The following is a 12,493-nucleotide window of genomic DNA, read 5'->3' as shown; positions in this document are numbered from 1 at the left end:
CAAATCAAGGCACTGGAACTGTGTTGGCAGCCCAGAGCCTCCTCACATCCCTCAGTCTTCTTCTGTTCTCAGGACACCCTGCGAGACTGTGACCAGGAGTCCACCTGCTACAACACTGTCATCTCGCCCATCTACTTCGTCTCCTTTGTGCTGACGGCCCAGTTTGTCCTGGTGAATGTGGTGATCGCTGTGCTCATGAAGCACCTGGAGGAGAGCAACAAGGAGGCGAAGGAGGAGGCAGAGCTTGAGGCAGAACTGGAGATGGAGATGAAAACCATCAGCCCTGGCCAGCACAGCCCCTCGGACATCTTCACTTGGATGGGTGGCGTTGGTGGTGAAAGGCCCGAGAGCCCCCGTGGATGCCCCCATCCCCTGCAAATCAAGGTGGATTCTCAGCTCTCGTTAGTTTACCCTATGGTGAGAAGCTTGGCTGGAGGGTGCTGCTGGGGGAAGATGTGCACGAGGGGTGATGATGGAGCGGGTGTGCCATACACCAGGGTTTGTGTTCGTCACTGCTCTGTGTGGAGCTCCAGGAGGAAGCACGGGGCAGGGCCGCAGCCCACCACAGTGCACAGAGCTTTGCAGTTTGTTCTGGAGATGTGCCTGAGCTGCCCCGTTCAGAGCTGAACTCCAAATTAGCTCTAATGCAGAGTCTGGGCTCGGCCCTTTGTGAGAGCAAAATTACGAGCATAATAAGTTTGCTTTTCTAATGCTGGCCACGAACCGCAACATAAAAGGGAATAGAACTTGGCTAATCTTTCCTTAAGTATTAAATTTGTTTTATAGAATCTCAATTTGAAAGCCACCCCCATGATCAAACTCGTGAAAAAACACTATAAGCAGTGGGGTAATCCAGGGCTCAGCAGAGCTGGAGGCGCAGCCAGGCAGTGGGCAGCAGAGCAGGGCTCCGAGCACTGTGTCTGCATGGAGCTCAGTGTGAGGGATGGGGAGGTGAGGTCATGGCTCAGACGTGTCCCCTGGGAGGGAGCAGTGCTGGAATTATGCAAGAAAAATGCTCCAGCCCTTGTTTTAGTCTTAGCTGGTGGCAAATCGGGTTAAACCCTACACAGAGCTCGTTAGCTTTTATTACATCATGATTTCACAACAGCGTATCTTGGCCTCTGCCTGGGGTGGACTAATGAGTATTTTAATGCATGAAAAACTCATTTATGATCTTCAGTCCAAGAGTGAAGAGAGTAAATCTCCGCTTAAGCTTTGTTTCAGTTTCTAAGCTACCAGCAGTTTCTGGTTCCATTAGGAGCCGCTGCTGTCAGAGATGGAGTCCAAAGCTGCTCCTTGGCACACGAGAAAGGAGTTCAGGGCAATATGGGGAAATCCAGACTCATTATATTCTCTAGGAAGAAACAACGTGTCCCAACTGCTGCTGTGCACACTGAGCAGAGTGCTGGCAAACCTTCCTCATCTCTATTGCTGCACAGCATTCCTCACATGGGTAGAAAAGGAAACTGCAGAATGGCAGGAGAACTCGCTGAGGGCGCTGTCAGCTGTTAAAGCTGTCGTTCTGAGTGCAGCAATAGGAAGGGCTTATTCTGGTCAACATCTCTGGAGCATCTCTCTTGCTCTTTCACTCAAGTGGAGCCACTGTAAACCTCTGGGACGTTTCATTCCAATTATTTATTGTGCCAGCCAAACTCTTCAGGACAAATCTGATGCCTGAGCACGGCAGCAGAGGAATGCAATTCCCAGGACGTGACCCTGCAAGGACTGTGGTCAGCATGCTCTTTTGCTTGCCTCGTCCCTGGGACTTTTGCACTGTGTGCTGTCTGACTGTAACGACAGTCCTCATTCCATTGTGCACACCAGGCATTTGTACGTGGAAAGTGCAGCCCTCAGATTGCTGCCACACTGTCCATGGAAGCTGGGTCTGTGCACGCCCTGTTCACGCTGCTGCTGTCTGTGCTGTGGCAGAAGGAGGCCAGGACTGTGGGGATCCTCAGCCCACTTGGGTTGGTGATACGGTGTGTGGCTGTGCTGAGTGTCAGCAGTTCTAGTGGGCAGGATGCTCGGCACCTCCTCAAGTCAGGTTATTCTAATCTGTGTCACTGAGGTGTTCAATGTGAGGTTCTCTTTGCTGGGTATGTGCTCCTGTGTGCACACAGAGCAGGACCCTGCAGCTCCCATCCCAGCTGCTGCGCTGCCCGCAGGGTTGGAGAAAGCCGTAGCAGCTCAATGTGATATTACTGCGCTGTTCTCTGCCACACATTGCCCGTCCTGTTGTTTGTTACTGCTGTTCTCCATTAATGTTTGTCTTTTTTCTTCTTTCCCTTCTATCCTGTTTTATTTTTTTTTCCTCTCCCTTTTATTCATTTGGGTTTTCCACACCGTCCTTTTTTCTCTCTGTCTCCATCCCTCTCTTTGCTTGGCCCTTCCCTTCTGCATGCGCACACCCCTCCTAGGAAAGGCACTTGTTTGATACCATATCCCTGCTGATCCAGGAGTCTCTGGAAGGAGAGCTGAAGCTGATGGACAACCTGTCAGGCTCTGTGTGCCATCACTATGCCCTCCCTGCTCCTGAATATTGCAACTCTGAGAACCAGGTTAATATTCCTCTTTCCTGCAAAGTCTCCATCCAAACTCGATTTCACTGAGGCCTTTAATAGGGAGTCAGAGTTCTTTGCTTTGTGTAATGCAGTCCAGGGGTTTGGAAGGATTGTTCTGTGGGAGTCGAGGTAATATCTGATTTTATGAAAGCTGTATATATCGATGTGAGAGGAAAATCACAAGCTCTGAGTTTCTGTCTTCAGTGCAGTGAGAAGTTTTCATTGTATGCACCACTCATGAGTGTTGTGGGGAAAATGCAGCATCCTCCAGTGAGGTTCTTCTGTTGGCTTCTTGCTCCCACCCGGAGCCAGGAGGACAGTGTGAGCTGATCTAGAGGAGAGTTGGGAGGGATCAGGAAGTGATCTCTGCATCTCACACCTACCAACAGGGCAGGAAAATCCAGTCTTGAATGCTTTTCCTAAAGAGGTTTCTTGCAAGTGGGTCAGCGTGAATGAGATCCTCAGATGAGATCCTCATCTCTGATCTGCGCTGAGCTCAGAAGCGAGGCAGCCCCTAATGACGCCCTCAGGCAGCAGTGTGCCCCAGCACTTTCTCGAATAGGGGCTGTAGTACTCATTTAAAATTAGTTCATTTACTTAGAATAAAAGCCCTTCTTTTCCAAGCACGCTGTTCTCCTGAGCAAATATTTCCCCTAGCTCACAGCAGCAGCCACAACAACAATTCAAACGTGCCTTTTTCTGCATTTGGAATTGAGCAAATTCTGTATTTCTCCATTTCTTTCTGGCTCAAAATAGCAGAATTTTCCTTGCTAAATCACTGTGCTTATTTACGAGCTCCCGGCGCTCGAAATTATCCACCTCAGGTGTTCATTAGGGACAAGGGTGGGTAAGGAGCAGAGCTGTGTCCCTCGGAGCTGTGCTGGTTGGGGTTGGGCTGGCAGGGAGGGCAGCGCGGTGCTCAGTGGGAGCTGCTTGGGAAGCTGCTGTCACAACAGCGCTCACAGAAAGTGCTGCTGCAGCAAAAACAGGCTTCTGTTCTGACGTTTTTATGTAATGAAAAAATATAGCGCTCTGGTTTGCTATGACTTTTCCTTTGAAAATTTAGGCTAGATTTGTATTTTTTTTTTTCTTGCCGCAATTAACAAACCTATAAATCATTCGGATATTTCCAACCAAATGTTTTGACTGCCTCAAACCCAATTCAGGGAGAGGGGAGGCTGTTTTGTTTACCTTTTGGCTTTTCTGCTCACAACATTTGTCATGTTCCCGGGGCAGTCAGGAACGTGGAGCAGCACTGAAAGCAACGCGCTGTGCACAGCTCCTTCCTGCCAACCCCAGCGCCTGTTGCTGTCCCAACTTGGGATCACTGTCCCTGTGCTGCTGCTGTTCAAGTGCTGCCTCTTTGGGGGCCCCATGAAGTGAGGAGGAATTGCAGAGTATCTCAGGCGTTGTACATGGACAACCTGTAGAGCTCTGGGAGAGGCTTGTTGCGGCCAAAGTTTGCTCATCACCAGCTTTATTTCAGCCCACCGATGTCAGTTTCTTGGTGTGAGGGATTCCAGCTCTTGGATAACCTGAGAGCAGCCAATCTGGGCCTCTGCTTTTCAAATATAGAGGCTCGGGGAAAACATTGCTCGGGGGTAACAGGAAACAAAAAGGAAGTAGCTGGGATGCCCATGATGGCATGCAGGTGCCCGAGCTGCAGGTGATGTGTGGTGTGGCCTTTGTGCAGGACGCACAAGAACTGCAGACAGACCCAGCACAGGGATGTTTTCTCCCCCGAGCACAGTAAGGGCACCCCCTGCACCCCCTGCAGGATGGTTCTGTGCCAGGAACACATCAGCTCCACTCGGAGCTCACAGCAGCAGCTCAGGGGTGGGACACTGTGTGGAGGGCAAGGGGTGGCACAGCCTCTTGTGCCTGACCCTCACAGGGAGGATGGATGCCACCTGTAGGAAGGTAATATTGCTTTTGCCACTTCACCTAGGCAGGAGAACACCACCACACGCTGCTAGCTTTAGTGTATGCCTTTAAACTCCCTCACAACTCCTCGGTAAGCATTTAAGTATGAGTGTTCCGCTCTTCTTGTCATTTCTTTGTTATATTCCATTTCTTTAATGTTCTGTCCCTAGTAACAATGTGCATGATGTAGTTGCTCCCACAGCAGGGATATTGCTTTAGTGTCTAGAAGTGTTTAGATTATGATACTTTTTTCTCTGAAGATTTGTGTCCTGGTTTCTTATGCTTAATCATCTCTCCCTTCAGATCCCTCTAGCTGAGATGGAGGCTCTGTCTCTGACGTCAGATATTCTCTCTGAAAAGTCCTGGTCCTTAGCTCTGACGGATGACTCTTTTCCTGATGACATTAACACACACTTACTTAGTGCTCTGGAAAGCAATGTACATACATTGGTCGCTGTACGGTCTGATGTTTACAGGGTTCGAAATACTGCGTTCTCCTACACCTTCCTAATGGCATTCGTAGTCCTGGCACGTGTTCCAGTATCACCAGCCTTCCCCTGGGCAGGACACTCTCCTTAATGCCATTAGGACGTGGGCTCTTACCACTCTTTGGCCACAAAATTGGCTCCTCGTGAGGAACAACCATTTTCCTTTATTTTTTTCCCCTTGGCATCATTTATAGAACAATGTGTTTTCTGCAAGTAAAACAAATAGTCCAAAAAAAAACCCAAAAAACAAAAAAAAACCAACATTGGAAAGCATCAAGGTTGAAATTTCCACTCCATGTGAGACCAGTCAGTGGTGCTGTGTGGAGGAGACACCCATGAGCTGATGATGCCTGTGTCCTCAGCAGAGAGATGGGCTCCAGCACACGGGTGGGTGACAGGTCCTCATGTTGGCCAACAGCAGCACTGTGGGCTCATTGCCTGATTGCAGCTGGTTTGTTACACGGATAGCAGGTGGGGATCTCTCCAGGATGCTGCTGCTTTGCTGAGAGCAGTCATCTCCCTGAGAAAAAGAGCAAGCTGGGATCGCTCAGCGCCTTTCTGAATGAAATAACCAGTATTTTGAACCCTGCCTTAACCATCTCCTCTTGGAAACATGAGACATTCCTAGCTGTGTAGCAGTCCAGTGCTTTCTTTCTGCTGCACAACAGCTCCTCCTCCAACATTTTTGGGCCATTCTTGTTTTCCTTGTTGTTGTTCATGTAGCTGCCGTTGGATGTTTGTGTTGTTGATAATCTCTCTGCCATTCTAACTGGTCGTCATCCTAACTAGTTCTTCTTTGGGAAACACCTCTCAAACCGTGACGATATTTCCCATCATGCTTCATGGCATCATGTGCAAAAGACTTTGTAAACTGTGTTTGTGTTGGGCACTTTGTTTGGAGAGGCTGGGAGAGGAGGTGCCCAATGGTGAGGCTCAAACAGCTGGCAGCAGGAGGGTCTGGAGGGCACAGCCTGGAGAGGTGATTGCCCTCAACAGAAAGGGGAAAAGGGCAGACTGAGCTTCTGTCAGTGCCAGCAGAGGGTTCTGCTCAAAGCATCTGCCCAAACTCCTGCAAAGTGCTGTCAAAATGTTTTTGTTTTCTGGTGTTTTTAACTTCAGCTCAGCCTGAGCTGAAAAGCACCTCTGGCAGAAAGTTTTGTTGGACTCCAAATAGATTTGCTTCGGGATTTTTTTTTTTTTCTTTTGGTTCATGGAAACTCCAGATTTGCCTTTATCCCAAACCAAAACAGCACATCTGCTGCAGCAGCACAGGGCTGTGCTCTGCCCCAGGTTGGGTCTGCATGGGATGCCCTGCACAGCTTCCCCGGCAGTGGAAGTGAAGCTGCACAGTGCTGCAGACCTCAGTCCAGCAGTAACTTTTCGAGTGCTCTTTATTTATTTTTCTTCTTTGTCCATACTTTTTAAATTTCCTTTCTTTAAAAGCCCATTTAATCTCATCACGTGTTCTCGTGCAAATGAAACGGTGCAGTGAAATTTCATTTTTACCGCTAGAGGGAAAAAAAATGGGGGAAAAAATGATCTTAGAATGTTGTTTTCAGATAAACTTGCAATGCACCGAGTGGGAGATTTGCCAGAAAATCAGGTCTGAGATTTTCCAGAAGTGCTTGGTGAGGTGCTGGATGAGCTGTGGCATCACGGCTGATTTCTGTGGTTTTCAAAGGAAACCTTTTAAGGGTGAGATAATTGTTCTGTTAGAACTGCACCAGGCAGCTGCCTTAGCTTCCATTTTTCCTAACAGTCACACATGAGGATGGATGGAGATGTATTTCCCTATGAAATCACACCCAGATTGTAGCCCATTTGATATTGCATCTGGTGCTGCCTATCCCAAGGGACTCTTTGGCTATAAAAACTCCGCAGTCAATGCATACACAATAACCTCTGCTTCTATTAGATCCGTCCTAATCTGAGGATGGCTTTAACCCCAAAGCAGTAGGTTTACTTTTCCCTTTCAACAAAATGGGTTCAGTTATTCATTGTGTGAGAAGGGAACTGATAAGATGGTGCTGGCAGCCAGAGTAGAGGATGTTCTCTGCAGACTGCTCCTGGTGGGGTTTTGCTTTGTTGATTTTGGGTATTTTTTTGCTAGGAGAGGAAACTGCTCACCTTTGTAAAAGCCTGACTTGCTGACGAGGGCACACGGAGACAGCCTTACTGTTATTGCAGAAGTTCAGAGTTATGCAAAGCATGTGACTGCTGCTGGCCTTGAGGCATGATGCCTTCTTCACACCCCGAAATAGTCATGGTTTATTCCTGCAGTGCTGCTTCCTCTGTTTCTGTGGTCCATTCCGTGTGACGGTTTACTGACGGTGTGAAGGAGGGGTTTAGCTTCCCAGTAGCTCCATTTGTGCCACCCGTACATCCCGGCGGTGTGCATGCCCATCATGCCACGTGGTTGCAATGGCTGTCACTCGCGTCTCTGGGCACTGCTCTGGCAGCGCCTTCCTGCTCCCTCACTGCCTCTCTCCCATAGGCTGAGCTGCGCTGCAGGGACGCCGTGCTGGCACTGTCCCCCTGCCAGGACCTGCTGAGCGTCAGGAAGCCGTCGGTGGGTCGCACGCACTCCTTGCCCAACGACAGCTACATGTTCCACACCTCCCAGCCGCTCTCCCGGCCCAGCACCGCCTCCCTGCGAGATGGGAACCCGGCCCAGCACAAAGCGCACTCAGGTATGGATGTGCCTCCTGTGCCCGTGTGGGGCTTTCCACCACAACTGGATGAGGTTTTCCAAGCTTGGAGGCACCAAACTGGGCTGCGTTTCCATGTCTGTGTGTGTCTGGACCCATTGAATGTCTCTGCAGAGCTCACAGAGAGCTGTGGGATGGCTGAGCTTGTTGGCCACGGCCAGATCTCCATCTGCCTGCTTTCTGCAGAAGCTCCTGCTGAGCAGTACATCTGTGTGCTTGTTTGCAGCAGTGCTTGCAGCAGTGCCTATTGCAGCAGGCTCTGCAAGCTCTGTACAGGAGCATCTGTGAAAGAAGGAAAAATGGTGTCTCTCAGTGCCTGTAAAACAAATATGAACAGAGAGAGATCTTGGTGTGAGATCATTGGCGGATGGGGGTGTGTAGGATCATCCTTGTTGGGGTGCGTGGTTGGGATGCACACCTCAGAGACAAGCTGAGGTATTCTTAGGTACAGCGTGCTGCAGACACTGAGGGCTCTGTGTGCAGCTGCAGCTGCCTCTCATTGCTGCACCTCCAGCTGTGGGTGCCCCAGTGCAGCACGGCTGCCTCCCGTGCTCAGCTTTGCTCCTGGCAGGCTGTTGTTCCATGCATTTGTCACAGATAAGACAGAGAAGTTTTTACAAGGAGTGTCATTGGGAAGCCTGAAAGCAGAACATCATTTCAGCCCTGTTCAGAACGTTGGGAGATTTGAGAAGATTTAGAAATAAGATGTTGAAATTTGCATAGTAATAAGAACTTGGATGAATAGCGGCTGTTGAGCAGAAAGAAAGCAGAAAGAAAATGTGGATGCGATGGGGAAGCTGAATCTGGAGTTGTGAGGAATCACTGCCACAACACGCAGTTCTCAAGGTCAAGGGCTGCCCCATGAGGAGTCTGTTTGTACGTAATGTAAAAGTTGAGGCTGAAATCCTGGTCAAATCCCACAGAACTCAAGAGCAGTGCTCTCATACGTTGGGTGGAGCTGGCATGTATGGCTCTCTGTGACAGCCATGAAATTCCTCTGCGTTACAGTCCTTGGCCATACAGAAGATCCTGTTTGCTGCAGAAGGAGTTCCTAGTGCTGTGCTACTGACCCTTAATTCAGACACGTTCCTCCTGTCTAGAACAAGAACTATGTCAAGAACAAAGAGTGGGTAATTTCTGGGTCCCATTCCCAGTTCCACCAGGCTCCCTGGGCAGCCCTGGCTTGCTGGGATAAGCATTGCTCCCTTGTGCACCCATCTGAAAAATGGCTCCACCAACACATAGGAGAAGTATTTTGGAAAGGTAAAGCTGGCATCTGACTTGTTCACAGCTCTGTCAAAGCTGCTGCGTTTTTTCTCCTGCTGGTGAATTTCCAGTTGCCTGAATGGGGCCAAAGTGCTCAAAGTTGGGTACGATGCCCAAATCTTGTCGTGTGCGTATCGTCCTGTTCCCCCCACAATGTCACCGCTGCTGGGACGGGGCAGGTCACCCACCTGTTCACAGCCTGTAATATTGCAAAGTGCTGTGAAGACAGCAAAAGGTGCCAGTCGCCTCTAATAAATCACAGCAACTGAGCCACAATATTTCAAGCTGAGAAAGGTTTTGTTGTCAGAAACACTGGCGCTCGCAGGAGGTATTTGTTTGAATACTCCTTCGTAATGGGGCTGTTGTTCTGGGAAAGATTCCAGGACAAATGAGATTCTCTGGGATCCGGTCCAGGTTAAATGAATTGTTTTGAAAAATGTTGAGGCTGTGGGGGGAGCTCGCAGAGCTTCAGACCTTTCAGAAGCAGCAGCCAGCAACCACCGAGGGTCAGAAAGAGGCCGCAGAGTTCACGTTTCCTTCTCTGGGGCTACGCTGCAAAGCCACCCTTGATGGCTGCCAGGTCAGTTTGCTGCCATGTGAGTCCCAGCATCCATGTGGCATTGGAATTGCTGCAGGTGACCTCTGCATGCGCTCAGGTTTGGGGATGTCCTTTCCAGAACCCCTCAGGAGTGCGTCCCTGCAGGGCTGAGATGTGTGGGTGCCTGCAGTCATTAGTCCTAGCAGGGACGTGGACGTTACCATTCCAGATGAACTTCTAGTTCATCATCTTCTGTTCTTTATGGGAGCTGATCCCAGCTGGATTGGGGGAAAATGCCAAGAAAAATGAAATAATAGACTATTTTGGAATAATTCTTTAGTAGGTGGGAGTTTTGTCCAACCATGGAGAGCTGCTTGTTGAACGCAGTGCTCCTGCTGTGGCTGTCTGCTCCAAGGTACAATGGGGTTTCCCCTGACAGGTCCCTTAGATGGGGCAGCAGACATAGGCGGACGTGTCACATTCCTCTCTCTTCTTCCTCCTGCAAGGTTCAAAGGCATCGGTGCAGTCGCAGCCAGCAGACACCAGCTCTCTCCTGCAAATTCCAAAGGACCATTTCCACCACGTGAGAGCTCACGATCCATTGGTCAGGGAGAGCAAACCCCCCGTGGCCGCCCCGGTGCACTCCCCTTCTGCCGAGAGGCTGCTCCGCAGGCAGGTAAGCAGAACCACGGCTCGTGTTTTGTATTGCTGTGTTTCCAGGTTGCCCACACTTTAAATTCAAGGAGGGATTAATAGAGAAACCTCTGGAGAACTGTAATTCTCCTGCAGAAATAATGAAAAGGTTGATGGGTTTTGATGTGAAAGCCTTTCAGGAGCCTCCAAAGGATCTGTGCTGTGTAGCATCTCCTCTGGCGACGTGCCTGAAGGTTCCCTGCAATGTTTGTGCTTCATTTCTTTGGGTCTCTTCATAACAGCAGCCAAACGCTCCCCAGGGTCTTGTTGGGGTTAAGGAACAAATCCTTAATGGCTGCGAGGTTCCAAGTGCTTGGAAGGACACGGTGACTGCAGGCTCCATCCCAGGCTGCCCTTTCTCTCACTCCTCTCAATTCTTGAAGGGGGGAAGCTGCTCACAGGGCACCTCACTGCGTGCGAAGCCACTACAGAAAGCACGTTGTTGTTACAGCAAGAACTGAAAATTAGGCTCCTTTCAAACCTCCTGTGTGCTTTTGAAAAGGTTGAGTATATTCAAAACAGAACTTGTTCTATTTTGTAACTGGTTTTATCTCGGTTATTTTGCCTGGCGTTGATTTAAGTTCTGATTCAACCAAAGATCTGAGAGATGTAATCACAGATTGCAGGCTGCCTGATTGGAAACATGACTTTAAATTCATCCTTTTTAGTGGAGCACTTAAACTTGTGCTTCACTCTCACGTTTTAGAACGCGTTTCATTGTGCACTTGGTACATCCAATCCCCACGGTCTGCCTTCTTCAGGAGGTTTGCAGCCCATTTTATGCACACAGAATGCATCTGTTTGATTTTTTCCAGAATAACTTCTTTACTGTGTGAAAATGTTCCCACTTCTTTCATCTTTTAATCAACATTGACAAATTAGGCAGTTGATTCATTAAGCTCTAGAAATGAATGCAAAGTACCAAGGTTAACAATTACATTAGTCTGTAGTGCTAAATTGACATAAGAAATTCCTAGCATGTATTCGTTTGCGGAGGGCTGGCCAGCTCCTCCAGTCACTGCTAATAGGGGAACTAATTGATGTCATGATTCCAGTTCATAACCACTCTCTCTTGCTTTCTAATGAATAACAGACCCATCTTTTTCAATTGATCTCACTAGAATAAATTACCACGTTAGCCATCTTTCTCAGCCTAATTTTGTTCACTTTTCTGAAGGCTTCTCCTTCTAAACCCTTTCATACATTTACATTAATTTATACCCCTCCCTCTTCTCCCTGCTCATGCAGTGCCATCAGCACACTCTTGCAGTGACCTTTCAGGCAGAGAAAAGCTTTGGGTCTGTGGGCCATCCCCACCCCCTGAACACCAGTGTAGCAGTGTAGCTTGCTCTCATGTAGCACCATTAATGGAAGTAAAGTGGGTCCTGGCGACAGGACTTGATTTCTGTTAGAGTTGTAATCTAGGTGGCCATGCATCATGAAACTTTGGCTCTGAAGAAGCAAACTCTCTTTGCTGCTCACAGCAGCTGTGCTTGCTCACATGCTCCTGCTTGGCTCCCGTTGTTGCCCATGCTGATGTGCTGCTGGCACATCCCTGGAGCTCAAGGCAGCAATGCATTTTGATTTGCAGTGCCCATTTTTCCTTATTGTTACTTACATTGCATGTAACTCTGATTTTCATTCTTTTTTCTTTTTCTCTCCTCTCCCTTCCCCGTTGTCCCCTCTCCTATCCTAAATCTGTGCTTAGATAAATCTTGTCCACCACATCCCTGGTCCGTGCACTTTCCTCCACCATTGACATGTGTGTTTCACCTCCCTTCCCCTCCAGCATGCTGTAGGCTGGACAGTCCCACAGTAACATGTTTAGACTCTGGAATGTTTGGCAATTAGCGATGCACGCACAGATGAAGCTGAGCGGATGAGATGCTTTGGGTGAACACAGAGCCAAGCTCCCACATGGAATGTGCTCCTTGGCGTTGCACAGACGCTGTTCTCCAGGGGACTTCTACCTGAACCTAAAACTGCTTTGCTTTTCTGGCTCCAGGACTGCATGCCCATGGTGTAAGCCCTGCTAGGGGTGGACACACCATTGCAATGGCATTGAGTCCTTTTGCTGTGAAACAAACCAATAAGGCATTGCCACCAACAGTTACTGCTAACAGCTGCCACAGAGACCTGTAGGGACAGAAAGAACCAATTCTGCCCTTTGTGTGCAACACAGGTTGGTGTACAAGCAAAAGTAATGGCAAGAATTACTTTTTGCAGCCGTGTTCTACTTTTTGGTGCTCTGTGTCCCTTGTCAGGATGTGGAAGTGGTCCCTGCCCCCCAGACACTCCTTAACTCTGGTGGCATTG

The 12,493-nt window shown here is 49.0% G+C and overlaps 1 protein-coding gene across 31 annotated transcripts in view; it reads left to right on the top strand.

Moving 5' to 3' along the window:
* Positions 1-12,493, top strand: part of CACNA1G (calcium voltage-gated channel subunit alpha1 G) — a 101,700-nt gene that overhangs the window by 84,510 nt on the left and 4,697 nt on the right. For 8 of the 31 annotated variants that reach the window (XM_085522610.1, XM_085522607.1, XM_085522608.1 and 5 more), the window contains 5 exons: positions 73-417; positions 2,418-2,558; positions 4,788-4,922; positions 7,467-7,662; positions 9,991-10,160. In XM_085522610.1, coding sequence (XP_085378736.1) covers positions 73-417; positions 2,418-2,558; positions 4,788-4,922; positions 7,467-7,662; positions 9,991-10,160 — 987 coding nt within the window. Of the gene's footprint in view, positions 1-72; positions 418-2,417; positions 2,559-4,787; positions 4,923-7,466; positions 7,663-9,990; positions 10,161-11,885; positions 12,360-12,493 lie in introns of those variants that run through there. The other 23 variants (XM_085522621.1, XM_085522620.1, XM_032448219.2 and 20 more) reach the window with 11 other exon arrangements.

The sequence above is a fragment of the Coturnix japonica genome, chromosome 23 (genome assembly GCF_054131305.1).
Source record: "Coturnix japonica strain WE chromosome 23, WE-NBRP24, whole genome shotgun sequence".
NCBI classification, from domain to species: domain Eukaryota; kingdom Metazoa; phylum Chordata; class Aves; order Galliformes; family Phasianidae; genus Coturnix; species Coturnix japonica.
Note: the sequence above shows the minus strand (reverse complement) of the source record. Positions and strands in the feature narration are given on the sequence as shown.